Consider the following 19,175-nt stretch of genomic DNA (forward strand, 5'->3'; position numbering starts at 1 on the left):
TTTTTTTTTTTTTTTTTTTAATATTTATTTATTTATTTGGCTGTGCCGGGTCTTAGTTGCAGCACACAGGATCTTCGTTGCCACGTGTGGGATCTTCACTGCAGGGTGCAGGATCCTTAGTTGCGGCACGCAGGCTCTTTTAGCTGTGGCATGTGGGATCCAGTTCCCTGACCAGGGATCAAACCCGGGCCCCCTGCATTGGGAGCACAGAGTCCCAACCACTGGACCACCAGGGAAGTCCCCTTTTTGTTTTTCTTTTTTCTTGGCTTTAAGGAAAAGATCTGGGGATGTCCATATGCTGAGGGGACAGGACTGGCTGAGGAGCAGAGAATGAAATTATAAGAGAGTGAAGCAAGTCCACTGAGGTAGCAGGTAGGAGCTGGGGCATAAGGACTGCCCTAGATTGATCCTCTGCTGAATTAAGAAGTAGAAATGGGAACTTCCCTGGTGGCACAGTGGTTAAGAATTCACCTGCCAATGCAGGGGACACAGGTTCAACCCCCAGTCTGGGAAGATCCCACATGCCGCGGAGCAACGAAGCCTGTGCGCCACAACTACTGAGCCTGCACACCTAGAGCCTGTGCTCCGCAAGAAAGAGACGTCACTGCAATGAGAAGCCTGCACTGCAATGAGGAGTAGCCCCCACTCACAACCAGAGAAAGCCCGCATGCAGCAATGAAGACTCAACGCAGCCAAAATAAAATAAATAAATAAATAAATAAATAAATAAATAAAATTTTTCTTTTAGAAAAGAAGATGGAGAGAACTGAGATGCTTGGGATGGGAAAACATAAGAGGACTGATAACCTGGGGCTTAACACCAGCGTGTCCCTGCAGAGTTTACTTAACATAGTTAAGTAGTTACACAATGTAAATCTTTTATGTTTGACAAACACAGTGTTGCAAGTACAGGAACTCACTCATTTTTCAGTTTAAGATTACATTCACTGGATTTTTTTTTTTAATAAATTTATTCATTTATTTTTGGCTGCGTTGGGTCTTCACTGCTGCACGCAGACTTTCTCTAGTTGCAGAGAGCGGGGGCTACTCTTTGTTGCGGTGCGCGGGCTTCTCACCACGGTGGCTTCTCTTGTTGTGGAGCACAGGCTCTAGGCACACGAGCTCAGTAGTTGTGGCACGCGGGCTCAGTAGCTGTGGCTCACTGACTGTACAGTGCAGGCTCAGTAGTTGTGGCACACGGGCTTAGCTGCTCTGCGGCTTGTGGGACCTTCCCAGACCAGGGCTCAAACCTGTGTCCCCTGCATTTGAAGGCAGATTCTCAACCATTGCGCCACCAGGGAAGTCCCCCACTGGATTTTTTAAAACATTATTTCAGGTAATGTGTTTATTATAAAAAGAAAAAAACTTGAAAATACAAAAAGATATAAAGAAATCACTTGTGGGACTTCCCTGGGGGCACAGCGGTTAAGAATCCGCCTGCCAATGCAGGGGACACGGGTTTGAGCCCTGGTCCGGGAAGATCCCACATGCCGCGGAGCAACTAAGCCCTTGTGCCACAACTACTGAGCCTGAGCTCTAGAGCCCGCGAGCCACAACTACTGAGCCCGTGCACCTAGAGCCCATGCTCTGCAACAAGAGAAACCACCGCAATGAGAAGCCTGAGCACCGCAACGAAGAGTAGCCGCAGCTCACTGCAACTAGAGAAAGCCCACTCACAGCAACGAAGACCCAACGCAGACTAATAAATAAATAAATAAATTTATAAAAGAAGAAAAAAAGAAAATAAATCACTTAGTAACCAACCACCCAGAAATAACCATTATTATAATGTTATACTTATTTTAATGTTTTCTCCCTATATGTGCATATATAAAAAAATTGTAATGATAGTGTTGTAACATTTTGGTATCCCATGAATTTACTTTTAAAAGCACATTAAAAGTCATTGTATGAAAATGTCAGACATAAATCATTATCAGTAGGAACTTTCTCTTTTACACAATTTGTAAAACACCTAGCACATTGTAGGTCCTTAAAACCTATTAAGCAGTTTTAAATGATTAGACTGTCACAATCTACATTTTCAAAAATGCCTATATATTAATGGTTATATTTACATTACATTATAATGAGTATAGTACTGATATTGTTTCAATGAGTTTTAATACTTGCCTGTTCTTCTAACTGCATTTTACTTTCTGTCATCTGTTCTATGAGTTTATCAAGTTTCTTTAAAGATTTAAGGTCATTTCCGACTTCCTTTTCTATAAATACCGCCACATAGGAAGGGAGATCACTGTTATCTGTACCTTCACAGACTGGTTGGTTTCCAACGACAGCTGCAATATTTATGTCACCTAAAATGAAAGAATAACAATTACTCAACACCACCAAGTACTATGGAGTTAAAGGAAATGCAAAAGATATACAAGGCAACATATCTACTTTCAAAAGTTAATTTAAAGAAAACACTACCTATATATGGCATTTTTGTATATATAGTACTTGTGTGTATATGTATATATATATATATATATACACGCATACACAAAAATACCCTAATGAATATAGTGTGTGTAAATGAATATATGTATATATACATACACACTATATTTTGTATATTTATATAAAGCAGTCAGCCCTCCACATCCATGAATTCAACCGACTGCAGATAAAAAAAAGTTTTTTAAATCCAAAAAGTTCCAAAAAGCAAAATGAAGTTGCCATGCTCCAGTAACTATTTACATAGCATTTACATTGTATGCAAAACTATTATTATTAGCATTAGGCATTAAGTAACCTAGAGATGATTTAAAGCATACAGAGGATATGTGTAGGTTATGGGCAAATACTACGCCACTTTATATAAAGGACTTGAGCATCCAGGGATCTTGATATTCGCAGAGGTCCTGGAACCAATGCCCCATGGATACCAATGGATGACTGTATATATTTATATATATATATGGGTGTATATATATGCATATAAATACACACACACACACACACACGCACACAAATACCCAAATGAATAGCTATGAAGCAATCTATCGATCAAGTACTACTACAAAATGCTTAAGAACTTAGGAAATTCTGAGTGAAAGAAAAATTACTAAACTCTGTCCTAGTACCCACAGGTTGCAATAGATGTTGGCATGACAATGCAGTTACAAACAGAACTAAACTTTTCTAGACAACTATGTATCTTAAGAATCTTTTATTACTGGGGGGAAAAAGGTCAAATCTGATTCTGCTGATGCAGCTTTTATTAAATTAGTAATATATTTTCAAAATTTGTGAGGAACCAGATGGTATAGTCTAGAATAACACCAAAGGAGGACTCTGGTTTTAAAATGTTTAAAAAAAAAAAGAAACAAAAAAGGTATTGAAAGATCTCAAGTATATGAAAAAAATCTGAAAGGGAGACCAATGAGTAAAAACTCCTCCTTATATAAAAGAGTTTTAAAAGCTTCAGATACAATTGTACAAAGATGTCCATTTCAGGGACTTCCCTGGTGGCACAGTGGTTAAGAGTCCGCCTGACAATGCAGGGGACACGGGTTCAAGCCCTGGTCCAGGAAGACCCCACATGCCATAGAGCAACTAAGCCCATGAGCCACAACTTCTGAGCCCACGCGCCTAGAGCCCATGCTCCACAACAAGAGAAGCCACCGCAAAGAGAAGCCCGCCCACCACAACGAAGAGTAACCCCCGCTCGCTGCAACAAGAGAAAGGTCGTGCACAGCAACGAAGACCCAACACGGCCAAAAACAAATTTTTTTTAATAATAAAAATAAATTAATTATAAAAAAAAAGATGTCCATTTCAGAAACAGAAAAAAAAAAGAAATACGAGAGAAAACACAGATTACCAGGAAAACTCAAAATGGCTAATGCAACCACTACATTGTACAATCTAAAGTGAGATTCTTCCCATGGCAAATAAACTAGAATTGGCCAGTTCATATTGGACTTATTAAATATGACAAAAACAGGTGATTTGGAACCCTCTTAAGAAGAGTGGTAGCCGAAGCAACATGTACTAATAGCAGAACACACAATACCCAGTGAAAACAGGAACGCTATGTAGCTTTGCTCTCATCCCACCAAGTATATGAAATTTCCCAGAGTCCACTCCTTATTCTATGCTTGAAAGTCGATCATTTCCTGTAGTTCACAAGTCAGTTTTTCACTCTGCAGGAGTCTATACCTTCTTCCACTATCCAGAATATTTAAGGCATAATTAAGCAATTTAAGTTACCTTGAATTCTTTGTGGAATGAGGGAAGATTCAAATATATAAATTTTAAAATTCTGATTTTTATTTAAACAAAACACTTAAAACAAATTTCTAGTACACAATCCACTTCAAAGGCAATTAAATTATTTTCTGTGGTCCTACATTTGTGGACCAACAGCACTGCTCCTCTCTTCCAGAGTATCTCTACCTATACCTTTGCTGATCTGTGCCCATGGCTTTCGGAATGTGCCCTGAACCCAAGAAACCTGAAGGCTCAAAGCAGTTTCTTGACAAAGACCCACAGCCGGCTGCCATGTCCTTCTCCTACTCCCACCCCCATGTGCTAAGATGAACTGCTTCCTTTTGAAGTGTGTTTTCATGTGTAAGCTACTCCTTTTGGTTACTTATGGTTTCCTTCTTCCTGAGAAGTTGAGGAAACCTGAAGTTTGGGTCAAACTTTATAATGGTAACTCCATGTCACTGTGCAGCCATTAAGTTCCCTGATATTAAACACGCTCAAGGGACTTCCCTTGTGGTGCAGTGGTTAAGACTCTGTGCTCCCAATGCAGGGGGCCCGGGTTTGATCCCTAGCCAGGGAACTAGATCCCACATGCACACCACAACTAAGTTCACATGCCGCAACTCAGGAGCCCACACACCTCAACTAAAAGGAGTCCACATGCCGTAGCTAAGGAGCCAGTGAGCCGCAACTAAGGTGCCCGCCTGCCACAACTAACACCTGGCGCAACCAAATAAATAAATTAAAATTTTAAAACATAGAAATTAAAAAAAAATTTTTTTAAATAAATAAACCACGCTCAACTCTAGTAAGTCCACAACTTGAATGATTCCACATACAGGGTTTAATCTCCCTAGAGATGAGTTGTACCTAGAAATTTAAAAAACAAACACAAAACAAGATACTGTAAAAATTCAGAGTAATAGCCATTGAACTCCAAATGAAAATAAATACTATAAAATAAGGGCCCTGAGAAAAAGAGAGCAGAGTTCATAGAAACCAAACATTAGAATAAAACTGAACTTACAGTGCATTTCTCTACTTCAGGTTTGCCTGAAGGATTTGGTTGTCTCTAAACAAACCATTAATGGTTTGTTAAAAGCTTGACTGTACTAGTATATATTTCGTTCAAGGACTACAACAATTTCTAAAATACAAAACAAACAAAAACAAAAAACAAACAAGATGTGTACATGAGAGATAAAGCTGGGGCAACAATACAGAACCTCCTGAGAGCTCTGCTAGTTGGACTTCACCTCTGTTCTTCCTTGGAGCTGCCCTTGTAGAAGTGGCTCTTTACCAAAAATAAAGCATTTTTCTTTTATTTTTTTTTTAATTGAAGTATAGTTGCTATACAGTATTATATGTTACAGGTGTACAGTATAGTGATTCACAAATTTTTAAAGGTTATGCTCCATTTGTAATTATAAAACATTGGCTATATTCCCCACATCATACAATATATCCTCATAGCTTTTTTAAAAATTTTTATTGGAGCATAGTTGATTTACAATGTTGTATTAGTTTCAGGTGTACAGCAAAGTGAATCAGTTATACATAAACATATATCCACTCTTTTTTAGATTCTTTCCCATATAGGTCACTACAGAGTACTGAGAGAGTTCCCTGTGCTATACAGTATGTCCTTATTAGTTATCTATTTTATATATAGTATGGTGTATATGTCAATCCCAATCTCCCAACGTATCCCTCCCTCCCCCTCCCCGCCCGCCCCCCCATAACCATAAGTTAGTTTTCTACATCTGTGAGTCTATTTCTGTTTTGTAAATAAGTTCGTTTGTACCATTTCTTTATGTTCCATACATAAGCAATATCATATGATATTTGTCTGTCTCTGACTTACTTCACTCAGTGCTTATTTTATACATAATAGTTTGTAATTCTAAATCCCCTACCCCTATATTGCCCCTCCCCGCTTCCCTCTCCCCACTGGTAACCACTAGTCTGTTCTCTATATCTGTGAGTCTGCTTCTCAAAAATAAAGTTTTAAGGAAACAGCAATGAAAGGCAAGAGGTTATAATCAGTCTCATTAAAAAACAACAGTCACTGGGCTTCCCTGGTGGCGCAGTGCTTGAGAGTCCGCCTGCCGATGCAGGAGACGCGGGTTCGTGCCCCGTTTCGGGAAGATCCCACATGCCGCGGAGCGGCTGGGCCCGTGAGCCATGGCCACCGAGCCTGCGCGTCCGGAGCCTGTGCTCCGCAAATGGGAGAGGCCACAACAGTGAGAGGCCCGCATAACGCAAGGAAAAAAAAAAAAAAAAAAAACAACAGTCACTTCTGACAAAATGAAGATAAGAATATCTAGATAAAGATATGCCTAAATGCAAAATGTAACTACAAGAGATTAACATAATATATACCAGTATTTAGTACTGTGTATGTTCCCCTCCCCCAGGCCTTAAAAAAACCAAATTTTCCTTTGTTCTCTTCAATTTATAAGAATTAAAAGCTTCTTCACATGCAATGAGAACGAGTAGCTCACTGGTAGGTAGAAGTGAAACTAGTAAGAGTCTATGCCTCAACTTCCCTACTATAAATTCTAACATTTGCCCAGCCTACACTCAAAGGTTGTAAATGGGACTAAAATCCATGTTTCCTGAATTTCAAAACAATATTCTTGTTTTCTTCTCCTTCAGATACGATCAGAATTGGCTGGTCTGCATCAAACTTTATTACTACAGGACTCCATCTACTATTAAGTACAGGAGTCACAATGTCGACTTCTTTTTTTTTTTTTTTGGGCAGTACGCAGGCCTCTCACTGTTGTGGACTTCACTGGCAGTCCAGTGGTAAAGACACCATGCTTCCACTGCAGGGGGCACTGGTTTGATCCCTGGTCGGGGAACTTAGATCCCGCATGTCTCAGGGTGTGGCCAAAAGAAAAACAAACAAAAAAAAACAAAAAACAAAAAAACCCCACGAACTACAGGTCAAGTGGCCCAGGCTCTTCCACCGATAAATTTTTTTTTTTTTTTGCGGTACGCGGGCCTTTCACTGTTGTGGCCTCTCCCGTTGCGGAGCACAGGCTCCGGACGCGCAGGCTCAGCGGCCATGGCTCACAGGCCTAGCCGCTCCGTGGCATGTGGGATCTTCCTGGACCGGGGCACGAACCCGTGTACCCTGCATCGGCAGGCGGACTCTCAACCACTGCGCCACCAGGGAAGCCCACAATGTCGACTTTTTTTATTTATCTTATATAAAACATGTGAGTTGTGTGGTGTAACTGCAGACACAGAGGCAGGGCTATGTGCAGAGGGAATGTTTTGTGAAGATAAGCTTGCTGTAGCTTAGGGAGTAAATTCTATCTTCACTTTTTACAAAAAATTATACTTTTTTGATTTAACCATTTAAATGCAGCATAGTACATTCTTAGTCAAATGACATTCTTCAAAATGACACAATGGTGATTTGGGGGGGTGGTTAATGTCTCTCCTTTCTTCTATTTTTTGTAAAGAGCACTTCCAATGGCAAAGAAATTGACCAAGCCAACAAAGGCGGGTCTACGGCTCAGTAGCATCAACTTCCCAGGCATCTGAATGGGGCAAAGGTGGAAATGGGAAGGGTTAAACTGAATGATATGAGGTACTCTCAAATCCTTTAAGGAAAAGGAGCTAACTTGTGGCAGCTGTGACTGTCAAGTGCTATGAAGTACTCAGAGCTTTCTTTCTGAGGCAGATTGCAGCAACAGGCAATGTTAAGGGCAAGTCTAACTCCTAAAGCCAATATGGTAACACAAGCACCCTTTCTGTTACTACTACTCATTCCCAGACTATTTGCCGTGGTGAGAAGAACCAAAAACCCTCTGATGGAACAGCTGTTCCATGCTTCCCGCTTCCTCTCCCAGTAAATTTCACTTCAAAAGGCCCTCAAGATTCCTTGATTTCCAAAATCTTGCCACGTTTAGCTTATAAAAGTAAAATACCAAATGTCTACCCCCTGGTGTATGCTTCTGTCCTAGGAAGGAAATGGAGATATTGACCTTTTCCCTATCCAGTTCAAGATCCAGGAACCAAGTTATCTGCTGTGCTCTTCCCAGATCAACGATTACCTGCAAATTCACTGAAGGTGAATACAACTGAACAATGATCATTTGACTCCTTTGAATGCAACTAAGGTGGTGGTCATCTCTCCTAGATCATTAGCCCCTCGAAATTCCTGATGCTTAATAAGTTGATGCTTCACTGAAATAACAGGCAGGCCCCAATTACTCTGAATCCAGTATGAAGGGCAGCACTGGAGTGAAACCACACAAGTCCCTGCACTAGGTAGGGGACAGGAAGTGCTCTTCTCCAAATCATCCCATATTTTACCATCCTGAAAAGCAAAAATATGTGTATGATGATAATCAGTATTTAATACAGAAAGAGAAAAAGAGATGCTTCATCTAAAAGATAACAGGCTAAGACCCTTCTCGATGCAGACCCTTGAGGGCAGAGTTTTGGAGAGATGGCTGCGTAGAAAGTGCTAAGGTGTTTGGAGTCCGCTTACTTTTCTCCTTGATGTTCTTCCTTTGGTCACCATTTTCAGAGCAGCACTAGAAGGAGATCAGGTGTGACAAACACATTAAGACTGAAGTGATAGGTGGAACTCGCACAGGGTTCCCAGAGGGCATCCACTGGAAGACAACAAGGTCCCAGCCCCCTCCCTCTGGGGCCTTCCTGAGAGGTCAGGATCTGGAGGTTCTAAAACGGGCCACCTCCCTGGGGCCACCACTGCCACCTCTCCAGGCCCGGCCTCCAGGGCCACCTCCCCAGAATGACCTGTGTCATCTCAACGGGATCACCAGAGCCACCGCACTGGGACCACCTCCCCCGGGAGGTCTTTGCCACCTCACCAGAGTTGCAAGAGTCATCTCCTCCGGGCCACCGCAACCGCGTCCCCAGGCCGCCAAGGCCACTTCACCGAGGCACCCTCCCCTGGGAGGTCTGTGCCACCTCACTGGGCCACCAGTGTCCCCGCCCCGGGCCATAAGGGCCGCCTCACCCGGGTTGCCGGCGCCTTGCCGAAATCGCCGGCCAGGAGCATCCTGCCTCCGCGCGAGTCCTCGGGTCCTTGCGCAGCCAGCGTGGCCGATGGACTCCGGCTCCGGCCAGTGATCAGACACCAGTAGGGCTTCGATACCGTAGCTCCCAGAGCCACAGCAACTTCCTCTGCCGTCTCTCTGGTTTCTTCCTCTCCTCCCAGAGAGGCCCTGCCCACGCAGCCGCCGGTCGTGCCCGGTGGCTCCCCCTGGCGGCAGGGAGCCGGATCGGCTGCTCTGGAAGGAGAAGGGGGCGGGGGAGGAGGTCCTTCTCAACCTCGGTAAACCTCCTCCACAGCATTTGGGGTCGTTAAGGATGGAGCTTGCAGGTATCCCTCTCTGCACAGTGTAAATTCAATATGAATCATTTCAACTTATATTTTAGATGATATCCCAGATGTTCTGAGTGTGAGGAGGCGTGCTGACTAGCTTTAAGGTAATTTGGTTGGACAGTTTAGTTGCGGAATTTCCAGTGTCTTTATCTTTGGCTCTTTCTTTTAAGGCAGATCAAATTCAACTAGAGGTGACCCTCCAGCTTCCTACCTGGAGGGTGCAGATCTGGTTGTAAACACTCTGGAACCTGAAAGGAGGAAAAGGACTCTCCGCTAACATACACCTCAACCAGTGCAGAGACCAAAAAAGCCTGTCCTTTGCCAAGGAAGGGACCTAGGAGTGCCAGCAAGAGCTGAGTAGAGGACCTAGGGATTTGACAATTTCAGAAACAAACATGGAAGGTGGTATCACGGAGACAGAAACAAACAGGGGAAGGGAAAAAAAGCAGCCCTTAGAGAAAACAGAAACCATTCAATGAGGAGAAAACCTTATTTATTTATACACTGAGATGTGTGACACCATTGCAACCATAAAACAGTAACAGGCTACTATTTTAAAAGGAGCATTCAGAGACAAAAAATATGATAGTAGAAATGAGAATTCAATAAAAAGGTGGAAGATAAATGTTGGGAAGTATCCTAGGGGGAAAAAAAGCAAAAGGACAAAGAAATGAAAAATATGAAAGAAAAAATAAATTAGAGGACCACTACAGGGGGTTCAAAATACAAAAAATAAGAATTGTAAAACAACAACAACTGGGATTAGGGAAGGAGTTATCACCAACAAAACAATTCAAGAAAATTTCCCCCAAACTAAAGGTCATGAATTTCCAGCTTGAAGAGGTCCCACTGAGTGCCAAGCACAATGGGTACAACTTGACTCATCCCAAGGCTCATCATTGTGAGATTGCAGCACACTGAGGGCAAAAAGAGAATCCTAGCCTTCCAAAGAGAAAAAGAGACATTTAGAAAGGATCAAGAATCAGCATATCTTTTGATTTCTCAAGGGTCACAAAGAAAGCTAGAAGACATGGGAGCAGGTCTATTAAATTCCAAAGAAAATTTATTTTAAACTGAAAATCTGTACGTGACTAGTAAACTACCAATCAAGTGTGGATAAAGAATAAAGATGTGGGGCCTTCCCTGGTGGCGCAGTGGTTAAGAATCCACCTGCTATTCCAGGGGACATGGGTTTGAGCCCTGGTCCGGGAAGATCCCACATGCCGCGGAGCAACTAAGCCCGTGTGCCACAACTACTGAAGCCCGAGGGTCTAAAGCCCGTGCTCCGCAACAAGAGAAGCCACTGCAATGAGAAGCCCTCATACCACAACGAAGAGTAGCCGCCGCTCACCACAACTAGAGAAAGCCCACGCACAGCAACGAAGACCCAACACAACCAAAAAAAAAAAAAAAGAATAAAGGTGTGTTCAGACATTCAAGAGCTCAAAAAATTTCCCTTTCATTTATTTCTCCTTCCTCAGGAAGCTACTGGAGATGTACTCCACTAAAATGAGGGCTAAACAAAGAAGAAGAATGCATGGAATATAGGAAACAGAAGACACAACACAGGAGAAAAATTAAGTGGGAAGCCCTGACAACAGCTGTGCACTAGACGTAGATGGTGCAGGTCAGAAGGCTCCAGAAGAGGCTCCTTCAGAATGATGAGACTGATAGAACTTCTCATCTATCTGAATCTCTGGAGGGAGAGGTTTAAACAATCATTAAGAAGGCTTAGTGATGAACAGTAAAAATAAGATCATTATTAACTGCAAGAAAAACAAAAAATTGAGAAGTAATCATAGTATATTACTTCGCTCAAGATGTGAGTAATATTTACCTAATTATAATGAAGTAAACACAAATCTTTTTTTTTTAAAGGAATTTTGCCTTTTTTTAAAAAAAATTTTATTTATTTATGGCTGTATTGGCTCTTCATTTCTGTGTGAGGGCTTTCTCTAGTTGTGGCAAGTGGGGGGCCATTCTTCATCGCGGTGCGCCGACCTCTCACTATCGCGGCCTCTCGTTGCAGAGCACAGGCTCCAGACGCGCAGGCTCAGTAATTGTGGCTCACGGGGCTAGTTGCTCCGCGGCATGTGGGATCCTCCACAGACCAGGGCTCGAACCTGTATCCCCTGCATTGGCAGGCAGATTCTCAACCACTGTGCCACCAGGGAAGCCCACAAATCTGTTTTTAAAAGTACAGTATAACTGGGAACTTCCCTGGTAGTGCAGTGGATAAGACTCTGCGCTTCCAGTGCAGGGGGCCCGGGTTCAGTCCCTGGTCAGGGAATTAGATCCCACATGCATGCTGCAACTAAGAGTTTGCATGCCACAACTAAGGAGCCCTGGAGCTGCAACTAAGGAGCCCACATGCTGCAACTAAGAAGCCTGCCTGCCGCAACTAAGACCTGGTGCAAACAAACAAATAAACAAATATTTTTAAAAAGGTACAATATAACTGTATTAGGCAGATAAAGGGAAGGGAAGTGTGGTGGGGCTGGGGGAAGGAAGAAGAGCTAAACCCTCATTTTCCACAAGTGAAGTCAATAGATAGTGCCTAAAAGTGACACATCAAGAAATAGCAATGCAAACATTTTACATAGAGAAATGAAGGTAAAAAATCAAAATAACCAGTTGAAAGATGAAGTGACTTTGAGGAAAGGGAAACAGGGAAGGGGCAGGGTGGGAATACAGTCTCTTCTGTTTCATTGCAAAACTTAAAAGGTTTCTATAGAATTATTTGACTGTAAATCACAGATATGTATAACTGATAAAAATAAAAAATAAAATTAAAGGAGAAAAAACATTGCTCTAAACCCCAATTTTTACCTCTGAACAATTCATATTTCAGTGAAGGAAACAGATGAAGTTTAAGATTGAGTGCAGTAAGTTCAACAAGGGAAATGTTTGCAATGACTGAGGGAGCACAGAAAACAATTAACTACTATCTGGGGAATGGAGAGAGTTATCTAAGATGGACAGAATGCTAGACAATAATAAGGATGAAACGAGATAAACTGTGTGTGCTAGGCACTTAGCAATCCATAGTACTGGTGTGGAGTTAAAAGTAGGATCCTGAATATTATACATAATATACATGTTAGGATGTAATTTTAGAGTCAAGGAGAACATTAAACTGTCAAATGTTTATTAGAGGGAATTGGAATGGGGAAGTTTTGAACACTCCTGTGTTATTTTAACTATAAAGGCCAATAAAGAGCTGCCTTTTTGGAAAACAAAAAAGCAAAAAATGCATGTTTACTTGGATCTTGTCTAAGGAAGTTTAGGCTGAAATGCAAAAAGGGTAGGTTTTGACCATGGACCCAGTTAATGTCCAAAGAAATGTGAACATTCTTTCCTCCATACGTGCTTGTGAGTAGTTGGGCCACAATCTCAGAGAAGATACTTTTTAAAGTACAGTTGACCATTGAACAATACAAGTTTGAACTGCCCAGGTCCATCTATACAGATTTTTTCAATAAATACTTACTACAGTACTATATCATCCACAGTTAGTTGAATCCACAGATGTGGAACTGCAGATACAAAGGGCTGACTATAAAGTTATACTTGGATTTTCAACTGGACAGAGTTGGTGCCCCTAACCCCTGCATTGTTCAAGGGCCAACTGTATACGAAAATTAAAAGTTTAGATTGAATTTCTACTGTGTGGGTGTGGTAAAAATACTTGCAGTTGCTGTCATTGCTACATTAACCTATGAATTAACCACAGGTCAAGAAAATGTGATTGTACATGCATTAGGGACAGAAAACTACTCAAAGTACTTAACTGAGGTGAATAATATCAGCGGAAGGCAGCATAGAACGCAACCAGTCTTAGCGAATTACGTATGATCAGCTAACCAGATTCCCACATGTAAACCCAGATTTTAAAAACAAGTCTACTGCTGCTATGGAAAACTATATGGGGGTTGGTCAAAAATTTAAAAATGTAATTACCGTATGACACAGCAGTTCCCCTCTGGGTATATACCCCCCGCCAAAGCGCAGGTGCGACCGCCTGAAAGCTCATGGAGTGAAAGGACCACGGCGAGCTCCAGCCTCGCAGGTTCGGGTGGGAGGGAGTGGGCGGGACCTCCTCCACAGGTTGGTGGGCGGGGGCGGAGGAGGCGTGGCCGGCGGCGGAGGGCGTGCTCCGCCCCGGGGTGGGGCCACCCGGCAGCGGCGCGTCGTTGCGCCGCACGTGTGCGAGGCCAGCCGCTGTGAGTCCGCCTGAGCGCGGCGGGGTCCAGGTGCTCACCAAGCTAGCTGCTTATGCTTGGCCGCCCTTGCGGCTGGTTCTTACGAGTGGCCCTTGCCGCCGCCGCCCTCCTGCGCCCGGAGCAGCGCGCCCGCCTCCTTGTCGCCCGGTCCGCGCCGCGCGCGCGCTCTCAGGCCCCGGGTAAGTGTGCGACCTCCCCACAGCCGCCCGGGCTCTGCGGCCAGCCCTCGGCCCTGCCACGCGGCCCAAAACCCCGCCCGGAGGGGCAGCGTAGACTGGGAAGGCGTCCCGGCCGCGGTCTGAGCCCGCGGCGCGCCCGTGGCGCCTCCATTACGGATCGTGCCTGCGGGAGCGTGGCGGGAGCCCGGCGGGTTCTGCGGTTCGACGGTGCCAGCCCCGCCCCCAGCTCTCCCGGCGGGTCCTCGCAGGCGCCGCGCCCTCCCTCCTCCCCGCGGCGCTGTTAGCCCGAGGATCTCAGTCCCACTCCTCCCTTTCTTTGCCCCTGAGGCTCCCTAAACTCTTCTTCCTCCCGGAAGAGAAAACCCGCCTTTATCCCGAAGCCCTTTATAGCTTCCGTACACCGCTGAGCCAGGCTTCTACCGGGTCCAGCCCACGTGCTTTCGTTCTCTTATTTATCTGTCATTACTAACAGCGAACCTACTACGTGCCAAGCAGGCACTCAGGTGACTGCTTGTTTTGTATACGTCTCCCAGTGTAGGAGCAAACCGGAGTTTTTCTCGGTCAGTGTTATAATGAGTGGATGGAGGAGGTGCTGCTGGGCGTGTTGACCCATCCACACGGAGTCGTTACCGCAAACCCTGCATCGAGAGGTTTAACAGTACACCCTCATTGCCTGGGTATTAGCGCCTGCCAAGAAATAAGGTTTGGAGAGTTTAGTCTTTCAAATATTTGGTTCCGTTGTCCGACCACTTTTTTTTTTTTTCATTCCGAAAATATAGGGTTACTAAGGACTTTTGTTTCAAGTCTCTAATCTGTGAAGCCGGCATGCCCCCCATCACCTTGGCAATCCTTGTCTTGCACCTCCTTGCCTTGGCAATCGAGGCACCTGCCCAAAATCAGACTGTACATTCATACTGGATAGGCAGTGATGTTGTTCAATCATTAGGCAAAGTAGCCAACAGTTCTTGTGTATTAATTTACAACTCCTTTTGAACGTATCTTTTGATTGATAGAAGCTGGTGCAGTAGAGCTGTTAATGAAACGTGGCTTTTGGCCCCAAGTAGGAGAGAGAAATAACAGTCCAGCTGGTCTGTTGAATAAGTTTGCTCCTGCCTCAGGCTCTTTACAGGCACTGTACCTGCTGCCCAAACACACACATCTTTTCATGTCTAGTTCTTCTTTCAAGTCTTTGCTCACAAGGCTCTTCGTTAGAGAGACTTCACTAAAGAGCACCCCTCGTACTCTCACGGTCGTTACTCTGCTTGACTTGTAGCTCTCATGCGTGCATGTTCTGAGATTGTTTTATTTTATTCTCTGGTATGTAAGCTTAATGGGAGTAGGAAATTTTCCTCTTTTCCCCAGTGCCTGGAACAGTGCCAGACACATAAGAGGTGCTTAATAAATATTTGTGAAATGAATGAATCTGAGGGACTTAATGACTTCGCATATTAGAGTGTGGTATGTGCGCTGCCCTGAAGAGAGTGTTCTTTATTGTGAAAGCTGGAGGGATTCTTGATGGTTTGCAGAGGATGGAGGATAGATGCATTTAAAAAGTGGAAGTTGTGGAGGATTTTGAAGTACAGGTAAGATTATTATGGCTCTTCTTTAGATGTTCATTTTTCAGGAAGTAATGTTAAGGGACTGTCAGTCTTGTATTAAAATTTTGAAAATGCTAAACTTTATTTTTGTTGTGGATTGTAGAGGAAGCTTATTGGTGAATCTAATGTCTTAATGAAAAAGACTTTTAAATACTGTTAAAATTGTAATATTTCTAATCCCATTTGGCTCGTTCAGAGTGTAAAAGAAACAAAACCTATTACTTTAGTATTCCCTCTAAAGAATTGTGTAGGACTTTGAGTTCATGGGTAAGTATCATTAAATTTCATTCTCTTCCCAGTCGTAGCATCAAGTTTCTGGTCGATAAAGATTTTAGTTGACATTTGAGAAGCTCTCATTAGTATCATGGATAGTGTTTTTGTACAGCATTATGTTTCTTAAAATTTTTTTTTAAATTTTAGTACCATTTAGAAAACTCATAAAGCTGGTCCCTTTACTCCTCATCCCCCCCCCCCCTTTTTTTTAAAGCCAGTCACTTTTTACAGCTTTGAGGTAGAAGGCTTGAATATGTATATTTAGATCATCCTGAATGCAAAGCTCATTTCCTTAGGGAAATCAAATGGGGGCAGTCAGGGTGGTTTTATTTTTCTGGTTGAATTCTTCTTGGCCTCTTGGATGTTCACATGATTCATTCTCTCTCTCTCTCATTTAAAAATTATATTTCATTTCAGTCTTCTCTTTTGTGTAGTTTCTGCTTAAGAAAACAACACTGATTTGAGTTCTGCCTCCCTTAGCACAGACGTTTGCATACCTATTCTAGCAAGTATGTTCTCGGCTTCTAGGCCCACAGACAGAACTTAGCAAAATTTATATTGAGTGATTTATAATCACTTGTGCTATATATACTTTAATAATCTCTGTGTTAGGGCCGTTGGCTAAAACAAATGGAAAGTATGCTTTTGTTTAATGAGCTTGTCTTTACAATTAAATGTAACAAGAAAAAGAGATCAGGCAAGTGTCCACAAGTATCAAGAAAAGGACTGCCAAAAGATACTAAAGGTCTGTTTATTTGGTGCTCTTGGCAGTGCTTTGAGGGTCTCAAAATTAAATGGTATCTGAAGGAGAAAGCCATGTTTAATCATTAGCCCAGAGAACAAAGGAAGCATAAGAAGCTTTGTTTTTCCCCAGACTCAGCAATACAGTTCTGCGGTGGAAACCATCCATAATAAATATTAATGACCAACAGTTGAATAGCAGCAGCTAGTACAGACCTTTGACCAAGTCATCATTTTCAGCTTTAAAGAGAAAGGAACTGATACTTAAGAGAGGTGACCCTCGTGGTAAATGGCAAAACCTAGATCAGGCTCCAAGTCATATACCCAAACTGCCAAGCAAGAGTTGAAACCAGTGGTTGATACTTCAGATCCACGATCTGCTAGTATTCTCATTCCAGGGATGTTAGGTGTAACAGTGCTGTCCTAAACCTTCTAGAATTTCATTCACATAGGGGAGAGTGAGGAGATGGGGTGATGTCTGTATTTTGGCTTAGGTGACTGGTAGTTTGTTGCTTGAGTAAGAGGTACAATTTAAAAGAAGTGCAGGGCTTCCCTGGTGGCACAGTGGTTAAGAATCTGCCTGCCAATTCAGGGGACACAGGTTCGATCCCTGGTCTGGGAAGATCCCACATGCCGCAGAGCAACTAAGCCCCTGCGCCACAACTACTGAGCCTGTGCTCTAGAGCCCGTGAGCCACAACTACCGAAGCCCACGCGCCTAGATCCCATGCTCCGAAACAAGAGAAGCCACTGCAATGAGAAGCCCGCGCACCGCAACGAAGAGTAGCCCCTGCCCCACGCAACTAAAGAAAGCCCGCGTGCAGCAACAGAGACCCAGTGCAGCCCCCAAAAATAAATTAATTAATTTAAAAAATAAGAGAAGTGCATTTGTGGTGGGAAATGATGAGATCACTTTGGGGCATGTTGAATTTGATGTTTGATTCTACCTCTTACCAGACTGTGTGACCTAGAGCAAGATACTCTTTTTTAGTGGCTAAGATGGGAATATTAATGACACCTAAGTCACAGGGTTGAAGCAAGGCTTGACTGAGCTCCCTGTACACTATCATTGTTTAGCGGTCGTTATGATTGCCTTGAACCCCTCCCCTGAGTAAATCAGGGAGTTGGAGATGTGTCTTGGCTGGAAAACTTGGGAATGAGAAGGGAACAGGACTGGGGAAGGAACCTGGGGAAGCCCAAATTTAAGCAGCATGTTGAACAGGAGGGGAAAAGAGCACCCGAGAAGCAGGACAAAAGCACGGAGTAGAAGCCAGATCTTCCACCAGAATGTAAGCTCCACGCTGGCGGGGCATTTATTTGATTCGCTAGGGTGTCGCATGCAGTACCTGGAATAACGCCTGGTACAGGGGTGCACGGTGAGTATTTGCTGAGGGGATGGAGTGCAGGGACGAGGAGTGAGTGACTGTTAAAATGAGTCTGGAATTCCCTTCAGAGGGGTGCAGTTGCAGGGGAATGGTTATAATAAGGGGTCTTGTGAATGTGCTGGAAGTAGGTGTGTCTGTCCCAGGATCCCTGTTTTCTTTGTGAGTGGCACACAGGACTTGGAGAAGACCCTGCTGACCAGGGATGGCCAGGCAGCGTGGAGGGCTGTCACAAGAGGAAGTCCCCTCACCTGGTGATGTTTTCTCCAGCAGCAGCCAGGAACACAGATGGAGACAGTAGGATTGGTACTTGGTTGAGGTTTAGCAAGGATCGTGCAGCTGAGCTAGTGAGCAGGAGTGTTGAGTGTGGCTTAGGAGTTAAGAGCTGTTGAGGTTTGGGGTGCTTGAAGAAATGAAGATGGAAGGGGTGGTATCTTGGGACTGCAGGTCTCTGTGTTTGAAGAACAGGTGATGGGAGAGAGGGAGCAGTAGAGCTGGACCGAGTGGTGGTTTGATGAGAATAGAATAATTAGTGTACCTTTTTATACCTTGAACTCTTATTTTTATTATAAAAAATTTCAAACATGCAAAGTAGAGAGAATGATGTGATGACATCCCCATATTCTCATCACCCATTGTTGTTTCAACAATTATCAACTCATGGCCAGTCTTGTTTTAAATCTATACCCCACTGCACTTTCATTCATCACTGGTAAATTATTCTGAAACAAAGTCCAGACTTCATATCTTTTCAACCATAAAGATTTCATCCTGTATCTCTAAAACAAAGATTCTACTTTTAAGTGTAATCACAATGATATTATTCTACCTTAAAAAGTTGACCATGTTACTTTTAATGAAGATACTTTTTTTTGTTTGTTTTCTAATTAATTAATTTATTTTATTTATATTTGGCTGCATTGGGTCTCCGTTGCTGTGTGCGGGCTTTCTCTAGTTGTGGAGAGCGGGGGCTACTCTTTGTTGCGGTGTGTGGGCTTCTCATTCTGGTGGCTTCTCTTGTTGCGGAGGACAGGCTCTAGAGTGCAGGCTCAGTAGTTGTGGCTCACGGGCTTAGTTGCTCCGTGGCATGTGGGATCTTCCCGGACCAGGGCTTGAACCCGTGTCCCCTGCATTGGCAGGCGGATTCTTAACCACTGTGCCACCAGGGAAGCCCCATGCTATCTTTTT

At 43.5% G+C, this 19,175-nt stretch overlaps 2 protein-coding genes across 2 annotated transcripts in view; one reads left to right on the top strand and one right to left on the bottom strand.

The window, feature by feature from the left end:
• The window catches only part of RINT1 (RAD50 interactor 1), a 29,034-nt gene extending 19,547 nt beyond the window's left edge, over window positions 1-9,487 (bottom strand). The window contains exons 1-3 of the mRNA XM_007468980.1: window positions 9,224-9,487; window positions 8,729-8,774; window positions 2,134-2,318 (exon numbers count right to left, since the gene is read on the bottom strand). Of these exons, the coding sequence (XP_007469042.1) occupies window positions 2,134-2,318; window positions 8,729-8,774; window positions 9,224-9,265 (273 nt within the window). The 5' untranslated portion in view covers window positions 9,266-9,487. The remainder of the gene's footprint in view (window positions 1-2,133; window positions 2,319-8,728; window positions 8,775-9,223) is intronic.
• Window positions 9,488-13,792: 4,305 nt separating this feature from the next.
• Window positions 13,793-19,175, top strand: part of PUS7 (pseudouridine synthase 7) — a 57,939-nt gene continuing 52,556 nt past the window's right edge. The window contains exon 1 of the mRNA XM_007468982.1: window positions 13,793-13,994. Coding sequence (XP_007469044.1) covers window positions 13,868-13,994 — 127 coding nt within the window. The 5' untranslated portion in view covers window positions 13,793-13,867. The remainder of the gene's footprint in view (window positions 13,995-19,175) is intronic.

Source organism: Lipotes vexillifer, unplaced genomic scaffold (assembly GCF_000442215.2).
Source record: "Lipotes vexillifer unplaced genomic scaffold, Lipotes_vexillifer_v1.1 scaffold1002, whole genome shotgun sequence".
Taxonomy (NCBI): Eukaryota; Metazoa; Chordata; class Mammalia; order Artiodactyla; family Lipotidae; genus Lipotes; species Lipotes vexillifer.